This window comes from Pollachius pollachius (genome assembly GCF_949987615.1).
Source record: "Pollachius pollachius genome assembly, chromosome: 18".
Classification (NCBI taxonomy): domain Eukaryota; kingdom Metazoa; phylum Chordata; class Actinopteri; order Gadiformes; family Gadidae; genus Pollachius; species Pollachius pollachius.
In genome coordinates this window covers 14,682,010-14,704,911 of record NC_136951.1, presented here as the reverse complement: position 1 = coordinate 14,704,911, position 22,902 = coordinate 14,682,010, and the positions used below count along the sequence as shown (strand labels likewise).

Genomic DNA, 22,902 nt, shown 5'->3' with positions numbered 1-22,902 from the left:
CACACAAATACAGAACACGCACACAAATACAGAACACACAAAGACAAACCCACACACACATGCATGCATGATACACACACAAATACAGAACATACACAGACAAACACACACACAAATAGAGAATGGAGAAGACGCACACGCATGCATAACTGACACAAAAACACACACATATATCTATCCGGAAGACTCAAACCACAACAGTTGGGCACGTGACCAGTTGGAATACAGACACCGTGTTCAGAGAGTTTGATCATATAGAGGATTTATTTACATTTTCTATTTACAAACCTGTTCTCTGTACACATTGTTACTTTTGAGGACGACAAAGTTTGAGGTCCACACAAACACACAAACTGCTTTCTGGACACACACACTCATTAGGATATGAGAGCCAAAAACACACACACACACACACACACACACACACACACACACACACCCACACACAATCGCTTTTGGGGACCTTACACACAGTTATTCAGGGGACCCAAAACACACACACACACACACACACACACACACATGCGCACACACACACACGCTGCTTTCTGGGGACCCTCACACTCCTGTCTATATATATCACCAGTTGGGGAACGAGAGAGAAAGCCGTTTGTGTTCCAAAATAGAAGCAAAATAAAACAATAAACAGCAAAAAGCACTTCGAAATCAAGGTTAAAATGCCTGGAGGTTATTATGGGGTGTTGCTTTTTTCTGGGGTCTCTGTACTGACCAGACTAGGGGGGGCTCCGGCCAACTGCCACATAGGGGCCTTCATCGCCACGGGAACACACCCATGGGCGACGCCGATGGACGCAGGTGCAAAACTTTCACAAAAAAAAACCTTTTTGCAAGAAATTGCAAAAAAAAAAAGAAAGATATGAAAACAAATTATATTTAACTTGATCGCGGATTTTCAAATTCCAAACCTGCAAATGTCTGTAATTATTTTTTATTTATTTTTACAATAGATCATTTTATTCTTATCTAAGATAAAATATTTCATATTTTTGTGTAAACTACCACATACATATTTCACAGTCCCGACCAGCCCCTGAAATAAATTTTGCGGCACATTTTAGGAATTCAAAGGTTGAGTTTGTAAATGGCGTCCATGTTGGCGACGGGTTCGGAAACGGAGAAAAGAAATCGGAACGATCTCTCCATTTCAAAGTCACGTGTTCGTCGGGTGCGGAGAGTTAGGCACAACTTAACAGGTTTGTCATGTAAACATCTGTTAAAACATTCCAGCCAACACAAAAACGTAAAAAAGACACTCTTGAAAAAATAACACAACAGAATAAAGCGAAAGAGAAAAATCGAACAAAGAATAAGCGTTTGAATCCGAGCGCAGGGCAATCGCTTCCTTCTAGTTAAAGGGGCCTACGTCTTTAAGAAGTGGGCGTTGCAAGTATGAACCTATGTCACATGGGTGACCTGATTCCCCGCCCCCCCCCTCCCCGCATTCACACCAATATGATGCTGCTTACTAGAGAACAGTTGGAGATGAGCGCTGAGCACAAAGAAAGATCCAGAAGCAAAAAGACGGACGGCGTCGGTAGGAATTTAAAGAGCAGCCAAACCAGTGATGTTCGTTATTTGAGTGACAGCGCTCCCAGTGGTCCACCCGTGGGGGCGCTGTTCTGCAGGGTGGATCTGACCGTTGAGCTGCTCTTTATAGACCAGCGATCCATCCAGTTAAGGCAGAGGTTTGGATGAAGCGGAGATAACAGCGATGGGACCCCCCAGACTACACAGAGACCACTGGATCCCAGTTCCAGGACCAGGTCAAGACCGCACAACAAAGACCTCTGAACCAAGACTTCATATCCACGAGGATCAGAACCAAGACCTGAAGTGGAGAGGAGAACCACCCAGACCCCCACAGTTTGCTTTGACCCCTGACCTCTGTGTGTGTTTGTGTGCGTGTGTCGCTGATGCTAAGGTCTTTTTGCACCAAGGTCAGGAGTTCAAAGGTCAGAGAAGGAAACTGTATGAGATCCAGATTGGATTTGTGTTTGTCTTTTATCTCCTTCCCCTGATTGGTCAGCATGAACCAATAGGCATCCAGGACATCCAGGAAGTGAACCCAGGTGGGGGTGTTGGGTTGCCACGGTAACGACGACACAATGCCAAAACTGAGGGGCTGTACCCGGATCCAGCGGCCCCGGCCCAGCTGACCCCTGGAGAGACTTTGGGGGGGGGGGGGGGGGGGGGACCCAACCACGTCACGCTCAACCATTGGCCGCCGAAGAAGGGGCGTATCCTTCGGGCCCCAGACCGTAGGTCAGAGGTCGGAGGTCGCGACACTCTGTCGGGGTTCAGGAGTGTACAGGTGTACTTTATGTTTTTGGTGGGCGGCCACAGAAGCATTAGAAGGCGTCTCACTCAGAAAGCTCTGCTCTGTCCACCCCCCACCGTGTCATTGGTTGGTTTGAAGCAACCAATTGGCGGAAATGGGAGGCGGGGTTAAAGTCGAGGGGGCGGGGTTCAGGCTAGGGGGTGTTCCTTTCCAAAAAGAAGAAGGGTCTCTGTGTTCCGTAGCTCGCCGAGAGGAGAGGAGACAGAAGGAGAGGAGGAGAGGAGAGAGAGGAGAGGAGGGAGAAGGAGAAGAAGGAGGAGGGGAGAGGAGAAAAGAGAGGGTCGAGGGGGGAGGAGAGGAGAGTGGAGTAAAGAAGAGAGACCAGTAGAGGAGGAGAGTCCAGTAGACCAGTAGAGAGGAGGAGAGAGCAGCAGATCTCCGCTCATCATCTCTTGTAGTGGTTGGGTGCGTCTGCGAAGGCGAACTTCAGCCTGTAGGCCTCGGCCAGCAGCACGCTCACTTCCTCGTTGCCCCAGTGCATTGTGGGCAGGTTCTGCAGCAGGATCATCAGCCCCTGAAGGAGAGGAAGAGGAGGACATTAAAGGAGTTAGAACGAAGATCAGACGGGTCTGTGTCTTTGGAGTGAAAGGAACTAAAGTGAAGAATCAGATCACTTTTCAAGGTAACAGAACAGATAGGTAAATATATGAACAGCCTCCTAACCGAAAGGTTCTGGGTTCCATCCCCAATGTATGCAGGCTAGCCCCAACCTGCTCCATGCTGACCCGTCTTGTTTAAAGACTACATAAGTGGGATGGTGGGGGATATTTACCCAAGGCTTACTTTTGAGCGTGAGGACGCCAAGTCCACAGTCTGGAAGCTGGTCTGAACTGGTTTTATGTACTGGTTATATGTCCTCCATCACCCCCTTCCCTCCTTGGTGGACCGCCGGCCGCCATTACTTCTCCCTTTGCCGCTTCCTCTTTTAATGAGCCGGCGAAGGAACCCGCGACACCCCGGGCTGACGTGCACGCCTGTTACCGTGCACGCCTCTTAACGAGGTGGAGGCGGGGTGGAGGATGGAGGGCTGGAGACGGAGGCTCATTAAGGCTGTAGAGCGCCGCAGTGCCTCAGAGAACCTTACTTTACCCTAAAGGCTCAGTTATGGTTCCACATCGACGCAACGCAATGACCACGCAGACACTTCGACGCAGTCGTGAACCTGTTTTGTTTCTGCGCCGGGTTTTAGAGAGCGGACCAATCACAGCCCTTGCTGATGCGTCGCCTTGACGCAAGGTTTACATTTTTTGGGAGGCGCACGTCAGTTTGACGCAAGGATGGTCCCCACGGACGTAATGGGTCCGTAAACCCCCTTGCGTTTCGTTCGACGTGGAACCATAACTAAGCCTTCAGACACCTAGCTCCAAGCTAACGTTAAAGGGTTTGCTTAATGATGTATAACGTGAGTAAAGCAAAGGGTTGTGTTTAATGGTTGATACCATATGTACTCGTGTTCTGACTCTGAGTATTGATCATGTTTCATCACGTGTTGGTGAGAATGTGTTTTGTTGTTGTTTTGGTGTGGGGGTGTATGGTATGTTTTCATTCACTCTACAGTATAATATGAATGAAGAAATGCAATTAAGCATTAATGTATTCATGTATTTATGTTTGTGCGAGTGCATTTGTCCTCGAGTTAGTGTGTGTGTGCTTGAACATGTTCGTGTGTGTTTGCCGACATGCATGTAGGCTGAGAGAAGGTCATGAGTTACACGCCGTCCATTCTACCGTAATGTCTGTCTCTTCCGTCTCTTATGATCTCTGCCATCAGTTAACCATCTTCAGAGTGAGAGGCAGAACAGCAAAGAACAAGAAACACAGAGCTTTTGGACCAATCATGTTTACAAACCAATATTCAAAACAGGAACTGCAACACATGTGCCCTCATCGCAATCCCTCCTGTTTTCTTTCTAACTGCTATAGAGCAAGGGAAACTGACCGCAACCTCTCACATCTATGGACCAGCAGACTGGTGGGAGAGACCATGGACCCTAAACTCTAAATTATTATGATTATACTATAAATATTTGTATATTTAACCAGTCATAACCAAGGTCTGTTTTCTGTCGGTCTCGCAGATTCTCACACTGGACAACCGGCGTAAAAGTGTACGGGGAAATCAATCGAAGGATTTAATCCAATATAATGTATTACAAACAAACCCAATTGAATCTAAACAAATCAAACTCATATCTCACATCTAATCTAATCCAAGACAAGCGTCGCAAGTGTAAACCAATTTAAAGCTAGCCTGTGTTAGTTAACCCGTGTTAGTGTAACAGATGCTGGCGTAGCACATACTAGCCTAGCCTACAGGCCTGTGTTAGCGTAGCCTGTTCCAGCCTAGCCCGTGCTGGTCTGACTGACGTGGTCCATGTTGTTGAGCCAGAGGCTAAGAGGTTGGGCGTGCTGAGGGCAGCTAGCCGGTGCGCCGCTGCTCTCTGTGTAAATCAATGGCGGCGGCTAATTGCTATGCTGCAGGAGGGGACCCACTGCAGAGTAATCAAGAACTGCTGTGACCCATCCAGCTGTCAAGACACACATTAACAGTTCAACGCACACACAGGCACGCACAAGGACACGCACGCAGGCGGACACAGAGGCACACAAACAAGAATCGCGCACACACACACACACACACAAACTCTTGCGCACACACACAGATTCACACCTAGAGAGACACACACACACACACACACACACAGAGACTCACGCGCACACACACACACACAAACACACGGTGGTTACCATCTGCTGGTTATTGGCTGTGTAGATCTCATGAGTGTTCGCTGCCATACATTAGCTGTCAGAGAGGCTGCAGTACCGCCGCCTGACACTAGGGGCAGCAAACCCTGGCTACAGAACACTGCAACCAAAGGAAAAATCACACCAAACCCTGACCTTGACTTAACCACACCAGTTATTAACCAAACCAAGCCTTCACTATAACTACACCAAACTCTTGTCTAACCAGGTACAGTACTGGTGGACATCATCCATTTACGGATGTGTTCAACCCATTGATCCGGGATTACTGCAGACGTGGGTCTGCTAAAGACTCGGCTTCGCCGCTGTCTTTCCAGGGTTCCCTGCCTGATCTGTGGAAAGAAGCATGTTCACGTCCTAAACATGTTCACTTCCTAATCAGTCCAGCTTAGAGCACCAGGAATGAGCCATGTCTGAGTGGGACGGTTAAGCTCCACCGTCACAAACGTGGACGCCAGCGGTTGATCCCAGCCAATCACAGCCCTCAGACTCGGTAGGCAACCACGTTTGTCATATTTGGCCGTGTCCCGCTGTGATAAGCCACAACATGTAAACACAAAGACTCGTCCCAGAAAGGTTCCAGCGTCATGGCTGCATGTCTGAAGATGAGTCATACTATAATCACTGAACACTTCCTGTTGGGATACACTGATGCATCCTTGGCCCCGAGACGATTCTGCGGATGACTTCTTCTTCTTAGCAGCTAGAGCGTTTGAACAATAGGAACAGTGTTTGAAAGGTCTGTAAAACGGTCTCTGTGGACACCCCCTGGAGAGTTAGGGCAGGTAGCGCCAGTCACATCGCTCTAGTGCATAAATTAACATCCCTGAACGTTTTCACTGCCAATTCCGCATCACCTTATATAAGAACTTAAACCAGCCATTTCAAAGAGATAAATCACAACTTTGTTTTATGCACTTGTTATTGAAAATATAATAGACGTATTAAATACTCTGCCCTAAATGAGACCAAATAATGCATTTAGGCGGAGTTCACATCTCCTTGTTTTGGCTATCTCATGTTGTTATTTCCTCTCACAATGTTCATTAGCCTTTCACCTAGATTCAATGTTATGAGTAAAATTATCAGAACAATACAAACATTCAGTACTATCAAAAACATGCTTCTTGTTGAATTTTTTTAAACTGCTAATGTATATTAAAAAAAAAAAGACTTTCCCAAAGACTGCTGTAAAGATACGTGAGTGGTACCGCTAGTGGTGGGAGATTACCTCTGGAGCCTGGCGGTGGTCTAGTGTTTTAGTGCTGGGGGGCTCCTTACCAGTGGTTGGAATCTAAGGACGTTGGCGTAAAAGATGGTATAGACATGTCTGCGTCATAACTGAGTAGGCTTAACGCAGGCGGCATACTTCGACATAAGTCGTTCTTTTTCCCAGCTGGATCAAACCCAAGAGATTCTTTGCAGACAAACTGTTTTTTAACAAAAAAACGTTCCATTGCCATAAGTCAGGACCGGCGGGGTATCCATGGAGACGGGGAATCAGACATCCGCTCGTGGGATTAAATAAGAAAGAAACCACGTCGGGCATGCCTCTGCAGTGTCTGAACCTCCTCCTGAACCCTGGAGGTCTGAGGAGGGCCGAGGAGGTCTGAGGAGGTCAGAGGAGGTCTGAGGAGGGCCGAGGAGGTCAGAGGAGGACTGAGGAGGGCCGAGGAGGGCCGAGGAGGTCTGAGGAGGGCCGAGGAGGTCTGAGGAGGGCCGAGGGAGGCAGCAGGCGAGGTACAGCTGTTGCTTCACATTCTGCACTCTCATCAGCCTGTTTCTCGTGACCTCGTCAAACTTCGCCTCGGCAATATGCACCCGCTTAACTCCCAGCTATTATTCCCGCCCTTCCCGGAGATAACGCAAAGGTGTGCGGTGACAAAGCTGTCACACCCACACAACCTCTGAAGCGCTCCCAAACAAACGCGGTGCCGCTGCCAGGTGCGATGCGTCTCTTAATGTCTCTTTGTCTTCCCCTCTGCCTCTCGCTCCCTCGGTTCTATCTCCCTGCCCTTCACCCCCTCACCCCTGTCCCTCGTTACGCTGTATAATAGAGACCGGTGCGTCGGTGAACAAAGGCACACGGCGGCAGGCAGGGAATAATTCAACCACGTATTCGTTGCATTGAGATGCAGATGAGGGAGATCTCAGAACAAAAGAGATGGCGGGGGTGGGGTGCTAACGGCGGCTAGCAGCACCCTGTGGTGTAATGGGGCCCCGGCGCTGCTAGCCCGGGGCGATTAGCGCTCGCTCACAGGTGTAATTACACACAACGGGTCTTAGTGCTAACACAGGTCGCTAATAACGAGAAGGGTGGGGTAGGACGAAGATAGATGCGGAGGGAGAGGGCGAGTGGGTGGGGAGGGAGGCATGGTGGGGGAGAGAGGCTGGAGGGAGGGAGACGCAGGCAGAAAGAGAAAGAGAGAGAGAGAGAAAGAGAGAGAGAGAGATTGCTAACCATGGTTTTATCAAATGGGACAAACATCAAATGAAATTCAAATTGAGAGAATTATGAAAATATATCCCCAGAGTCCACAGAAAAACATAAAAGAAGTCATGCAGAGCAGAATTAGAACAATATCCAATCATCATTAAAAGCCAGAAGAGAGCAATAAAATCGTATGACCAGCGACAGTGAAGGACAGTGACAGCAATACGCTCCAGAACAAGGTTCTCCCCCACACAGAGAGACCGACGCCTTAGCCAGCCTGTCTTGGGACTCTGTCCAACACCCAACCACCACATCAGGCAACACCAAAGGATAGGAAAACTACCCAAGAATCCACCAAAAAGCAGAGTAAATTGGCTACTTGTTGTCCTGTAACAGAGAATACACAGTGGCAGAATACCTGACACCCGTGACACACAACTAAAGAAATCTTTGACCGGGTATAGACTCAGTGAGCACAGCCGGGACATGGAGAAGGGAGACCTGGCTCCCAAGAGAAGACAGACTGTGCTCCCACTGCACACAAAACCAACTGGAATCTTCCTGCCAGTCGTACCAAGACATCAGGAACACACACTTCCAACCGATTACACAGGCATGCAAGGCCTTTGAAAACACTCGCTGACGCTAAAATACTTCTATATCTGTTGGGAGAAATACAACAATGTGCAATCCCACAGGACTTTATCTACAAGCACACCTTTGTAAATATGAAAGTCTGTTCGCAATAATTGCACTATTGCACATATCCCCCACACTATATGTACAGGGTATATTTACTTTATCAGTTTAAAGGAGATATTTTGTACTCCACGTATTAAATACTGTTACTACTCCATATTACTTTTTCATATTTAGTCCTTAAATGTTCTACTCAATATTGATATACACTTTGTATTTTACCAGATTCAGATATTTCTTTTCAGTCTGAAGTAGCCCCACCATTCTACTTGAGTTCAGTGAGCTGAGACAGAGAGTGAGTTAAGTGAGCCAAGAGAGAGCGTTCAGTGAGCAGAACTGAGCCAGAGAGTGAGTTCAGTGAGCCGATACAGAGTGAGTTCAGTGAGCGGGGACAGAGTGAGTTCAGTGAGCAGAGACAGAGTGAGTTCAGTGAGCAGAGAGTGAGTTCAGTGAGCAGAGACAGAGTGAGTTCAGTGAGCCGAGACAGAGTGAGTTCAGTGAGCAGAGACAGAGTGAGTTCAGTGAGCCGAGACAGAGTGAGGTCAGTGAGCAGAGAGTGAGTTCAGTGAGCAGAGAGTGAGTTCAGTGAGCCGAGACAGAGTGAGTTCAGTGAGCCGAGACAGAGTGAGTTCAGTGAGCCGAGACAGAGTGAGTTCAGTGAGCCGAGACAGAGTGAGTTCAGTGAGCTGAGACAGAGAGTGAGTTAAGTGAGTCAAGAGAGAGAGCGTTCAGTGAGCAGAACTGAGCCAGAGAGTGAGTTCAGTGAGCCGATACAGAGTGAGTTCAGTGAGCGGAGAAAGAGTGAGCTCAGTGAGCAGAGACAGAGTGAGTTCAGTGAGCAGAGACAGAGTGAGTTCAGTGAGCCGAGACAGAGTGAGTTCAGTGAGCAGAGACAGAGTGAGTTCAGTGAGCCGAGACAGAGTGAGTTCAGTGAGCAGAGACAGAGTGAGTTCAGTGAGCAGAGACAGAGTGAGTTCAGTGAGCCGAGACAGAGTGAGTTCAGTGAGCAGAGACAGAGTGAGTTCAGTGAGCAGAGACAGAGTGAGGTCAGTGAGCAGAGAGTGAGTTCAGTGAGCAGAGAGTGAGTTCAGTGAGCAGGGCGGAGACAGAGAGCCAGAGCATTGTGGTCCTGGGCAGCATATGAAAACATCAAATTTGTTTCTATTGAGCTGACATTTATGTCTAACAGGGTTCACGACCCCGGCTTGTCAGAGGAACCAGCTCCCTCTCTCTCCCCTGGTCTGTCAGCACCTCGCTGTCTCTCTGCGTGTCTCCCCTCCCGCCCTCACTCCCTAAACATATCTCTGCCCTGTGTCCCTCCGTCTTTCTTTCTCCCCTCGCTGTCAACATCTCTCTCGCTCACGCTCCCTCTTTCTCGCTTTGTCTGACAAAATATCTCTCCCCTCCTTCTCTCTCCCTCTCTCTCTTCCTCCCTCCCTCCCTCTCTCTCTCTCTCTCTCCCTCCCTCCCTCCCTCTCCCTCCCTCCCTCTCTCTCTCTCCCTCCCTACTCTCTCTCTCTCTCTCTCTCTCTCTCTCTCCCTCCCTCCCTCCCTCCCCCTCTCTCTCTCTCTCTCTCTCTCCCTCCCTACCTCCCTCCCTCCCTCTCTCTCCCTCCCTCTCTCTCTCTCTCCCTCCCTCCCTCTCTCTCTCCCTCCCTCTCTCTCTCCTATGCCTTCTCCTGTCAGCCGCTCTCCCTCTTCCTCTCCTCTCTCCCCCTAACCCTCTCTCTCTCTGCTTCTCTCCCTCCCTCTCTCCCTTTGAATATATTTAGATTAGTTATTTATCTTGCAATGAGAGAGAGAAGAGAAGGAAAGTATTTGAAACAATGTCACAGAACGAGAGATACTTCATAATCCATTGGTTAATCCGACTGATCTATATTTATACACCATGTTTACCAGATTTTTATGGCTTTGTTAATTTCTGTTTATCGCCTTTTTTATGTTATTGCTTTGGCAATATTGTTCTAAGAAACTTTCATGCCAATAAAGCATTTTTAAATGACAATTTGAGAGAGATTCATAGAGAGTGAGTGAGAGAGTGAGTGAGAGAGCAAGAGAGAGAGAGAGCGAGAGCGATAGTAAAAGAGATAGAAAGAGAGAGCAAGAGCAAGAGAGTGAGAGAATGAGAGTGTGAGTGAGTGAGTGAGTGAGTGAGAGAACGAGAGAGTGAGAGAACGAGAGAGCGAATGAGTGAGTGGGTGAATCAGAGAGAGCGAGCGATAAAACGATGGGCTGAAAGAGCCAGCATGCGGTCTAATTAGATCTCCCTCCATCTCTCTCGTCCTTCCTTCAGTGGCGTCTCAGCACTCAATCAGAGGTGGTGATTATCAAAAGCTGTTTACCAACGCCGGGTCTGTCTGGGCTGAGAGCTCCATCCATCAGGGCCCTGGCCGCTCTGAGAGCCGGCCCAGAGAGGAGGCTCGCTGCCCAGCCGAGTCAGAGGAGAGACAGCCCTGCGCGGCTGGAGAGAACCAGGAGATGGTGTTGTCGTGATGGATGGAGAGGAGACCATCAGACAGAGAGCATTCATCAGAGGAGGTGGACCCCTCCTCCTGCCTCCTAACACACCTCCCCTCACACACAACACACACACACAACCACACACACACACCTCCCCTCACACACACACACACACACAAACAAAGGTCTTCACAAGGACGTATTGTAACTCATCAGCATTGCGGACAGTCGTTCTGTATTCACTGTCTACCCCCTACCTGCTCCTTAATGACTTGTTTCTGTAATCACTGTCTAACCCCTACCTGCTCCTTAATGACTTGTCTCTGTAATCACTGTCTAACCCCTACCTGCTCCTTAATGACTTGTCTCTGTATTCACTGTCTAACCCCTACCTGCTCCTTAATGACTTGTCTCTGTAATCACTGTCTAACCCCTACCTGCTCCTTAATGACCCGTCTCTGTATTCACTGTCTAACCCCTCCCAGCTCCTTAGCGACCTGTCTCTGTATTCACTGTCTAACCCCTCAAAGACTAAATCAACTCAAAAAGACAAGGTACTTAAAAAGGTACTTATCCCCCATCAAAGGCTCTACTAAAGCCCCACACTATAAAAGTGTTCCCGTTTCATTTAACTTCAAAAACAACCGAGCAGCTTCTGTAACCACCCCGGGACGTGTGACACATGAACGGCCCTAACCGTTTATTCAATATGATATTTAATCTTCTCCATTGCTGCTCGACACCAAAAAGGTCACGAATCTCCCAGAACGCACGGCGGCGCCTCCGTCGCGGGCCAGAAAAAGGCCTGCTGCCAGCGCCATCGGCCGGCAGGAGTCAGAGGCGTGCGCGTGTCGTCTCGGGCTGTGATTGCCGTGGCCTAACCTCCTCTGAACGAGGGCCAATCACAGGCCACCGCTCGGAGATGGCATTAGATAACGGCTGGTGAATGATCCCTTCCTCGGGGAAATCCATTTGGAGAGGTAATGTAGAGGCAGGCGGCCGTGTCAACGCAAAGCCATTAGTTTCTGTTTAAACGGGGGAGCAAGAGTGTCACTATGGCTATACAACTGGCGAGAGATCCACACGCACACCATGCTTAAACACACACACACACACACACACACACAGGCTCACACACACTAACGCTGGAAGACAGGCCCACGCCCGCACGCACACACGCTTAAACACACACAAACTCACAGACGCATACCCACAGATGGAGGGAGGGAAAAGATTAGTTCTCACTTCAATTAATGTTGTGAGAGAAACTGAGAACTTGTGTAAATGTCGTCTGCTCTGCTGAGATGCGGCTGTGTGTGTCTTTGTGAGTGTGTTAGATGTGTGAGGTTGTGAGAGAAACAGGCTATGTATGTGTGTGAGGTGTTACGTGTTTGTGTGTGTGTTACCTGTGTGTGTGTGTGTTTGTGTGTGTATGTGTCTGTGAAGTCCCGAGGCAGAGACATAGAACTTCCTGTCAGCTCGAGAGAATCCTACATTCAGTATTTGTTTAAAAGAAATATATAGCTAACCATCCATATAACCAACCATCCATCCCACTATCTAATAGTCTATCTATCTAACCAGCCATTAATCCATCCATCTCACCCACCATCTAACATTGTATCTAACTAACCATCAATCAAACCAACCATCTAACCCAATACCTGTAACAGTCTATATATCCGATTCATTGATTAATTCACTTCCTTAAAACCCCTGAGAGGGAAACCTAATAAGCCACCTCACTGCGAAAACACCATAAAAACACACACACACACACACACACACACACACACACACACACACACACACACACACACACACACACACACACACACACCTCTCTCCAGGGAAGCATCAACCACCAGGAGCACCAGGTAAGAGCGATCAAACACACTCCTCGAGACATAAGGGCCCAGCCGGCCAAAACCGAGAGAAAACCAACCGAGAACAGCCGTGTGGAGAGTGGACGTAGTGTGTGGTGTTGGTCGTCTACGCCGCTATAGAGAGCCAGACGGGAATCTAAAGGATACCTCAGGGCTACGGAAGTGTGTGTGTCTTTACGTTGGTGTGTGTGTCTGCACGTGTGTGTGTGTGTACGTTTCTCTGTGGGTCTGTGTGTCTGGGTCTATTTGTCTGTGTGTACGTGTCCGGGTGTACGTGTGTACGTGTCTGGGTGTACGTGGGTACGCGCGTGTGTGCGTTTGCGTGTCTGTGTGCGTGAATGCGTATGTGTGTGCCTGTGTGTCTGTGTGCCTCGTGTGTGTGTGTGTGTGTGTGCCTGTGTGTGGTTTGCCTGTGTGTGTGTGGTCGCCAGGGTTAACATAACTTAGGTTAGGCAGGCCTTTAGGACACCGGCGAGCCCGTCTAAGAAGCCTAAGATCTGCAGATCAGAGAGACACACATTGGAATGAAACCACTACAGCTCCCAGAGCACTCTCTCAGACAAGGGAGAGAAGGGGAGAGGGGGGAGGAGGAGAGAGTGAAGGGGGGAGGAGAGAGGGGAGGGGAAGAAAGGATTAGAGTAAGAATATGAGAGAGAGGACGGGGAGGAAGAGAGAGAGGAGGAAGAGGGAGAGGGGAAGGAAAAGGAGAGGCTTGAGGAGGAAGGGAGGATGAGAGAGAGAGGAGAAAAGAGAGGGGAGGAGAAGACAGGAGAGAGAGATGAAGAGAGAGGTGCAGTAGAGATTAGAAGAGGGGAGAAGTGAGGGGGAGGAGAGGAGGGAGAACAGAGGAGTAGGGAGGATGAGAGAGGGTGAGGATTGAGGGAGGGAAGGAAGAGGAGGTAGAGAGGAGAAAGGAGAGAAGGAGAAACAATCACGAAGAGATTGTAAAAGGGAAAGCGAGGAGGGAAGGAAGGAGAAGGGAAGGAGAAGCAAGGAGATAGGAGATTGGAGGAATAGAGTGGGGAAAAAAGAGGAACTGAATAGAGAGAAGGTGGATCGTGTCAAAGGACCAAAAGCACTCCATGTGTCCTCCATTTGATGGATTTCAGGGTGTTTTGTATTTTTTAAAGCCAAGATTATTTCCTAAACAGGGGACAAAGGGGATCGATGAAGGGAGCGCGGTGCTGTGCCGCGGTGACCTCCACCGAGGAGACCTTCGGCAGATTAGAGATGAGGAGGTCCCCCCCCCCGCCGGTCTAAGAGGAGGCGGTTCAGAAACACACGGCACAGTGCAAAACCAGACCAATAAAGAACAATCACCCACCACAAGCTGGGAATATTGGAGTTATAGATGCATGGTACACTGGGATTAATACCCGGAACTGAGATTTACTTGGTAATTATTATTACACACACACAGTCTGTTACCCAGAGGCAAAAACACACAGGTATGTGTATGTATGTATGTATGTATGTATGTATGTATGTATGTATGTATGTATGTATGTATGTATGTATGTATGTATGTATGTGTGTGTAGGTGTGTGTGTGTGTGTGTGTGTGTGTGTGTGTGTGTGTGTGTGTGTGTGTGTGTGTGTGTGTGTGTGTGTGTGTGTGTGTGCGCGTTACCTGGAAGTCCCTCTCCTCCAGGATCTCCTTCCTCCAAAGGACCAGGAAGGAGGCGCAGACGTAGAGATGGAACTGAGAGAAGCCCTCTGGTTCAGCCTGAGAGCGAGGCAGAGAGACAAAGAGACATAGAGACAGAGCAGGAGAGAGTGATAGAGAGACAGAGACAGAGCAGGAGATGGAGAGAGAGGCAGAGAGACATAGAGACACAGAGGACGAGGAGAGAGAGATAGAGAGACATAGAGACAGAGAGACATAGAGAGACAGAGAGACAGAGGACAAGGAGACAGCGAAAGAGAGAGACAGAGAAAGAGAGGAGGAAGAGAGTAATAATATTAGAGTGAAGCACAATAATACAGTATCACAGTAATATAGTATAGGAGCAATGCAGAGTGTCACATTATTTGAGTAATGCACAGTTTCACAGTATTAAAGTTATAAACAGTAATACAGCATTAGAGTTACACAGAGTGTCACAGTGACACAGAGACAGAAGGATCTCCATGTGTTTGTAATCCCTTCCATCTGAAATATCCCTGGTGCTGGCCCGCTGGTTCAACACGGGGAGAGAGAGGTAGACAAACAGACAGAGAGAGACAGAGAGAGAGAGATAGAGACAGAGAGAGAGAGAGAGATAGAGAAACAGAGAGAGAGAGAATGAAGGAGGCACAGATAGACAAACGGAGAGAGAGAGAGGGAGAGAGAGGCATTGACAAACAGAGAGAAAGAAACATAGAAAAACAGAGGAGAGCGAGAGAGAGGTAGACAAACAGAGAGAGAGGGAGAGAGAGAGGGAGAGCAAGAGGGAGAGAGAGAGAGATCGACAAATAGAGAGAGAGGATGAAGGGGAGGTAGAGAGACATTGACAAACAGAAAGAGAACGAGGGAGGGATATATATATATATATTCACCAGAGAGAATAAGAAAGCTGCAAAAAGATGTATGAGGAGGGAGAACAAGAGAGGGGGGGGGGGTACATGGACAGATCTAAAAGGAGAAAGACAGGGAGAGAGAGAGAGAGAGAGACGGGTGTGAGAGGGAGAGGAAGGGATATAAAGGGACAGAGAAATCTCCTTTTCCGGTTCTTATTCCAGAGCCATCAGCCTACTTTTCTTTAAGGATTTAAAAAACGAACGAGGAGAGAGAGCAAGAGCGAGAGAGAGAACAATGGATGAAACGTCCGTCTGTCCTGCTCCGTGGTCCATCACTGAGGTCCCGGGGGAGAGCTGAAGTCTCCCTCGGACCCACGCTGGGGGGGATTAGCACGCAGGCATGTCAGGGAACACGCTAAACCCAGTTCCATTCACGCGGCGCCGTCCAGGCCTTCTTATGTTCTGCCGTGTCTTACAACTGCTAATGCCTTCGTAGGAGAGTTCTGCCTCCGAGTCGAGCAGCTGACAGAGGTAGGGCCAGCGTCTCCACGTCGCTGCCGTTTTATGGTTCTGTGTGGGGTAGCTGCCATGGTGTCTACGTCTGTGGGTCTCTGCGCCTCTCTCTTTCTTCCGACAAATGTACTTATAGTAAGTCGCTTAGGATAAAAGCGTCTGCTAAATGCCCTGAATGTAAATGTGATGTCCGATTCGTTGCACATTGAACTGTTATAAGGCAGAGCTGTCCAGTTATTAAAAGATAATAATGCACAACCTTGTTTGAATGTTCAGGTATCAGGTATCAGAATCAGTTATTCACCGATGCTGTCTCAAGGCCAAAGCATACAGAGATCGCTTCGTATCTGCGGCGCAAACCGAGAGTCATACTTTTTTAAAGGAGCAGTAGGCAACAGTAGAGATGATCAAATTACTATCTGAAAATAAAACATCCTGCGAAATAAAACTAACTTAAACTAGTGCCTTATAACTTATAATAATGCAGTAGGTCTTCAAACTAGGGGTGTGCACGGGTACACGTGTAACCGGTTAGTAAATCATAACCGTTTAGGAAAAATCTGTAAACGAAAACAGTAAAAAAAATAATAAAATCACCGCGCCATTGTTTCAATGGGAATCGCGACGGTCCATACTTTCAACATAAAGTCTACATATTTATAATTCGAAATTCGTCCCAGCTTTTATACCACATATACTATAGGGTCTATAGCATATAAGCGCGTTTTCTGATTACAGTTTAATGTAACAGCAAGCTGACAACATCCTAATTAACACCGCAACTGCAAATTAACCACACGGAGATAACCATGGCAACCAGTCAAACTAATTTTCTTTTTGCGATCATTCTGCTCGAGCATCAACCGTGTTGATAAAAAAATGATCCCCCTAGAGCGCGACTGCGGCCCACTTTAAAAAAAAATTTAAAAAATTAATTAATTAGCAGTTGTACACCAAAAAAAAAGGGGCTGTGTAACCGTTTACAATTTTTTTGTAACCGTTCACACCCCTACTTCAAACATCTTTCCACCATCCAGCCAAAAACCATCAACAGGGCTAATTCTGGAGCATCCAATCAGGAAGACTCTCTGCAAAATCCACTTCCTGGTCGCCCGCATCTCTCTGCTGAGCTGCATGACCACGGTTGGACGATGATTTGGGGTGGGCGGGGTTTAGGACGAGGGGGGTCATTTCTGCTGCCCTCTTGTCTTTACGAAGTCCCGTCGGTTCGTGTGATTCCCTCTGAACCGTTATAACGCTGCTTTAAGGGCGCGCGGCACACGGGGCGCGGACACAGCGGATTATTGTGTGTGCTCCGACACGCCTTTGTGCGCTCGGCTTAAGAGCGTACGACTCAACCTTTATTCATACCCTTTTGTGAACGCGGACAACAGCAGCAGCACAGCCGACAGTGCACCCTGCTTACGTCCTCGTTAGTTAGTTTACAAGTCAAATGAGTCGATAGCACGGGCAGCACAGATGGTGAGGAATCTGGATATTAATAAACATATGCACACTTGGACACGCACGCACGCATGGACACACACACACACACATACGCACAGTGAAGCCATGGAGAATTCCAACTGTGTACGTTGGAAACCGTTGCTAAGCTGATTGCATGCTGGAACACAGTGTGAATACGTGGAAATATGCGCGTGTGTTTGGGAATACGAAGAAACGTGTGTGTGTGTGTGTGAGTGTCTGCGACGTGTAAGTGGGAAGACGTAGGGAAGAACGGGACACTGGGTTTTGAACTTGGAACCTTTGGGCTGCAAGTCATCCCCATAACAATGGCAGCCCAGTCCGTCTCCCACAAGGTTTGTTGTGTTGAATATACAGAGAAGAGCGAGCAGGCCAAGAGACATCAGAGTCAAACCAGACCAAACTCTCTCCTCCCCATGGCTCAAGCTCCCCATTACAGCCCTCCCTCTTTCAACAAAACACCCCTTTGATTATTTTTACATGGTACATGGGAAAAATATACCCTGATTATTCTGTTGATGGTCGTTTGGAGAAGATGGTTCTGTGATGCCTTTTTTTGTTTTGGTACTCGAATCGAGCCAACCCTGTTATTTTCGGTCACCTAGCAACCATGTTTGGTACGATAAAAGAGAGAGATGGGGCTGAGAGAGAGAGATGTAAGTGAGAGAGCTTGGTGAGAGATAGAGAGATTGGTGTGAAAGAGAGAGAGAGAGAGAGAGAGAGAGAGAGATGGGGCAAGAGAGAGAAAGATGGGGGGGAGAGAGATCGAGCAAGAGTGAGAGAGTGAGAGAAGAAAGAAAGGGAGAGATGAGAGTAAGATAAAGACATAAAGGAAATGAGACGAGAGAGAGAAGGCAGCACAGAATGAGCTGCAGGTAAAATACCCCCGTGTGATTGGCTGAGGGAGGGAGATGCAAACAGACACACACACACAGAATCAAAGGGAATCACATCTCCCACTCTCCTCCTCATCAACACCGTCCACACTCACCTCTCTCCGCCCTGAGACTATTTTCATTTAACACACAATCCCTCTGTACCGCACACTCTCCGTATCTCCAAATGCCCTGTCTACATCACAAACCCTCTCTACCTCCAGCGCTGCGAATGGGTTATCATCCAGCTCCATCTCTATCCCTGTCCGTCTCTCGCTCTCTGTCTATCCCTCAACCTCTCTGTTGAGGGAATATCCAACTAGAAATACATTTGTGATTTGTGGGTTTTGAAAAAGGCGTCTGCTAAATGACTGAAATGTGACTACATCTATGAATCTATCAAGCTCTCTATCTAATGATCGATCTAATAATACCTATGCATCTATCCCTCTAACGATCATCCATCTATATTATCCATCTTTCCACCTTCTGATCTTAAACGACTTTGGTTACAACTCATTCCTGATACGGCGCTATGTCTCCCTCTCTCTGGTCTGTTGAGTTCATCTTTCCCTCTCCTCCTTCCCCCTTCCTTCCCTATCCTCCCCCTCTCCCCCCCCTCCCCTCATCTCCCCTCCCCTCTCCCTCCCTCCCCTCATCTCCCCTCCCCTCCTCCTCCCCCCTCTCCTCTCCCTTTCTTCCTCCTCCTCTCCCCTCCCCTCATCTCCCCTCCCCCTCTCCCCTCGCCTCCCCTTCCCTCTCCCCATCTCTCCTCCCCCCTCCTCCCCCCTTCCCTCCCCACTCCTCCCCCTCTCCTCTCCCTTTCTTCCCCCTCCTCTCCCCTCGCCTCCCCTTCCCTCTCCCCATCCCTCCTCCCCCCCCACTCCTCCCCCTCCAGCAGCTCCATCAGCTCTGCCCTACTTCATGCCCCGCCCGCGATTAACATCTTCAAAAGAGAAGAAGCGACAGAGGAAGTTGTTAAGCGCTGGGAGTCAAGGTGACTCGGTCCAGATTCCCTCCTCCATCTTGCCAGGCACAGCCCTCCCCCCTCTCCCTCCCCCGGCCCCTTGGTCTCGGGGCCGCCATATTGGGGGAGACAACCTCGACACTGACTGACAAGGGAGGCTGATCAAAGCCCCACAGACAGACAAAGAGAGAGAGAGAGAGAGAGAGAGAGAGAGAGAGAGAGAGAGAGAGAGAGAGAGAGAGAGAGAGAGAGAGAGAGAACGAGAGCGAGAACGAAAGAGAACGAAAGAGAGAACGAGAGAGAGAGAACGAGAGTGAGAGAGAGAACGAAAGAGGGAGAACGAGAGAGAGAGAATGAGAGAACGAGAGAGAGATATAACGTTGGAGAGAGGGAGGGAGAGCGAGGAGAGAGAGAGAGAGAGAGGGATCGCCTAGGAAATGAGAAGGGGCAAGAGGGAGAGATGACTTCAGAGGTTGAACGATAGCAGGTGTAAAAATAACTAAAAAGCGGATGAATTGGGGTTTTAGAATTAAGGGCGTTTCCCTGACATCGCGGGGACCATGAAAGAATATTGATGTGCAGCGATTAGAGAAATCCCAGAGGACAGGCGCCGAGGACAGAGAGGAAATACCGGCTCCCTTTTGGTTAGCCACGAGCCACGCAGCACAAGCTAATCTCTGGGGTGACATGCAACACAAACTTCACCCCGCAGAAGTGGTCAGCCGCCGTCATAAAACTAATCAATTAGATGACATGCCATGTGAACGGTAGCACAGCTGGTTAGCCAACAGCAGAGTGGGGGCTGCCGGGGGAGAGCCAGCCGGTCCATGGGTAGCAGACCAGTTTACAGTTTGGCTAGCAGCAAGTCTTCAACATTGCTACACCTGGTACTATAGCAACACAGCTTGTGGCTAGCACTAACGTCAAGGGGGTTATAGCGTCAGTTTACGTTATCAACAGCAAGGGTCAGCAATTCTAACTATTGCTATGTAGGAATTCAAGTTATATCGTTAATACATCACGTCGCTCTATAAAGTTTCAAGCCCTGAAGTTTATGACAACAGGAATCCAAAGAACAAGTCTTAATTATGCAATTTAATTATTGTTGTTCTTATTTTAATTAGCACATATGATGTGTTTATTTACACTTGGCAATTAAAATAGATCCCCTGTCGACAACCAATGAAGCACTTAAAGTTAAAAGAGCGAGCGAGCGAGAAAGACATAAGGCAGTGGAGAGAACGCAACAGAGTGAGAATGCGATAGAGAGTGTGTGTCTGTGTGTGCGTGAGCATGTGTATGCGTGTGTGCGTTGACAGGAGTGATGACAGAGAGTCTGACACGCAGACGAGGTGATGTTGCCATAGTGATATAATGTCGCTGGGCGAGGTTATTGTGGCGCGGCGAAGAAAAAACACGATGATGGACAAACTCCTCCAGCGGTTTGACTTTGATGTCACAGTTTAACTTTGATACACCAGTTGGACTCTGATGTCACAGTTTAACTTTGATACACCAGTTTGGCTTTGGTGTCAGAGTTTAACTTTGATACACCAGTTGGACTCTGATGTCACAGTTTAACTTTGATACACCAGTTTGGCTTTGGTGTCAGAGTTTAACTTTGATACACCAGTTGGACTCTGATGTCACAGTTGGACTCTGATACGACAGTTGGACTTTGATTTAGCTGTTGGTCTTTGATACAACAGTCGGACTTTGATACGACAGTTGGACTTTGATTTAAATGTTGGTCTTTGATACGACAGTTTGACTTTGATTTAGCTGTTGGTCTTTGATACAATAGTTGGACTTTGATACAACAGTTGGACTTTGATTTAGCTGTTGGTCTTTGATACAACAGTTTGACTTTGATACAATAGTTTGACTTTGATTTAGCTGTTAGTCTTTGATAGGACAGTTTGACTTTGATACAATAGTTTGACTTTGATTTAGCTGTTGGTCTTTGATACGACAGTTTGACTTTGATACAATAGTTTGACTTTGATTTAGCTGTTGTTTTTTGATACGACAGTTGGACTTTGATATGACAGTTTGACTTTTATTTAGTTGTTGGTCTTTGATATGACAGTTGGACTTTGATATGACGGTTTGACTTTGATACAACAGTTTGACTTTGATGTGATGTTTGATCATCTTAGAACTAATGGCTTGTTCAACTACGGTGAAACAGTATGAATTTGATACAACAATTTGTCATACTTTAATCTTAACATTTTCTTTGATGTATCTTACACTTGATAAGACTTTGGTGTAACAGATTGAGAGTGTGTGTGTGTGTGTGTGTGTGTGTGTGTATTTGTGTGTGTGTGTATATTTGTGTGTGTGTGTATATTTGTGTGTGTGTATGTGTGTGTGTGTGTGTGTGTGTGTGTGTGTGTGTGTGTGTGTGTGTGTGTGTGTGTGTGTGTGTGTGTGTGTGTGTGTGTGTGTGTGTGTGTGTGTTAGAAGCAGGCCAGGAGTTACATGATGAAAGACTGAGTGCAGCGGGTGAGTGAGAGAGAGTGTGTAGGAGAGAGGGAGAGAGAGAGAGATAATTGGGAGAACGAGGGGAGAGGACAGCGTAATCGTATGAAGAAGACAACAAATACCCAAGAGCCGAAGAAGAGGTGAGAGGAAGGAAGATGAAAAGGGACAGAGAAGAGAGGAATGAAAGTAGAGAAAGGACAGATGGGGAGAGTGGCTACTGAGAGGTGGTCCTTTATTGAGAGAAGATGAAATATTAATGCCAGGTCCAGATGTGTGTAAGTGTGTATGTGTGCGCGTGTGTGATACAGATGCATAGGTGTGTGTATGTGTGTCCATGAGAAAGGGAGATGATGATTGGTGATTGTGTGAGGGAGAGAGAAGCGAGAATTGATGACTTCACACACACACTCACACAAACACTTGGTGACAAGTGTGGTTGTGTACAGTGTGCGTGTGCGTCCAACCCGGCACAGCACAACACAATACAGACAAACTAAAACTACACCAAAACTTTCAAACACTACCACACACACACGACAACCCTACCACTTCAATAACCCCACAATACACAACTGCACTAAAAAAAGACCATGAGAACACTACACAACGCTACAACATCATGAAAGCAGAACATGAAATCGAGGGATGGACAGGGCAGTTGTTCCTGCGATTGATCCCCTAATGCCCCCAGTCTACGCTGTAGGCCTCCTGGATCAACAAGCCCTAACCCCTTCCTACTACTTTGCATCGTATACCCTCTATCTCCCAGCACACACTCACACACACACACACACACAATCCTCTAATATTCCGGTACATTATCATTTAAATTGTTTCAGTGGATGTCGCCGGTCTTCACAGGGCCTGTTTCAGTTGGGCTAAATGCTAAGCTCTCCCTCCGTCTCCCTGCCTCCTTCAGGTAGCTCCGGCTAGCTTCCCCGAGACAGGCCAGGGTGAGAGGCTAAAGGCTGCTCTGATCAAGCCCTAGGCCCGTCGACCAATGAGATGAAGCCATGTCCCGGCGCCGGAGGAGAACTTAATAGCTATGGTAATGCTAACGCCGCTGCCACACAGTCGCTTGTTAATTTCATGCTTCATGCAACACGAATAATTTGGTCTTCTCACAGTCAGGCTGTCCAAGGAGAAGGCTTGCCCTTATGCACAGGGTGTGTGTGTGTGTGTGTGTGTGTGTGTGTGTGTGTGTGTGTGTGTGTGTGTGTGTGTGTTTGTGTGTGTTAGTGTGTGTGTGTGTGTGTGTGTCCTTCTGAAGTATCTATTCCCTTTCCATTTGAACTCATCCTGAAATCCAGAGAAAAGAGAGAAAAGAGAAGCGTTGAGAGATGAGGCAGAGATGAGGGAAAACAGAAAAGATGAGGGAGAGAGGGGTGAGGTAAAGTAAATTTAGAGTGAGAGAGACAGAGAAAAATAGAGATAAAGAAAGAGAGAGAGAGACATTGAGGGAGAAAAATA

At 47.9% G+C, this 22,902-nt stretch overlaps 1 protein-coding gene across 1 annotated transcript in view; it reads right to left on the bottom strand.

Annotated features, from left to right (window-relative positions):
• Positions 1–287: 287 nt before the first annotated feature.
• Positions 288–22,902, bottom strand: part of tbc1d22a (TBC1 domain family, member 22a) — a 106,646-nt gene continuing 84,031 nt past the window's right edge. Inside the window, exons 13-14 of the mRNA XM_079756223.1 lie at positions 14,237–14,332; positions 288–2,873 (exon numbers count right to left, since the gene is read on the bottom strand). Coding sequence (XP_079612349.1) covers positions 2,745–2,873; positions 14,237–14,332 — 225 coding nt within the window. The 3' untranslated portion in view covers positions 288–2,744. The remainder of the gene's footprint in view (positions 2,874–14,236; positions 14,333–22,902) is intronic.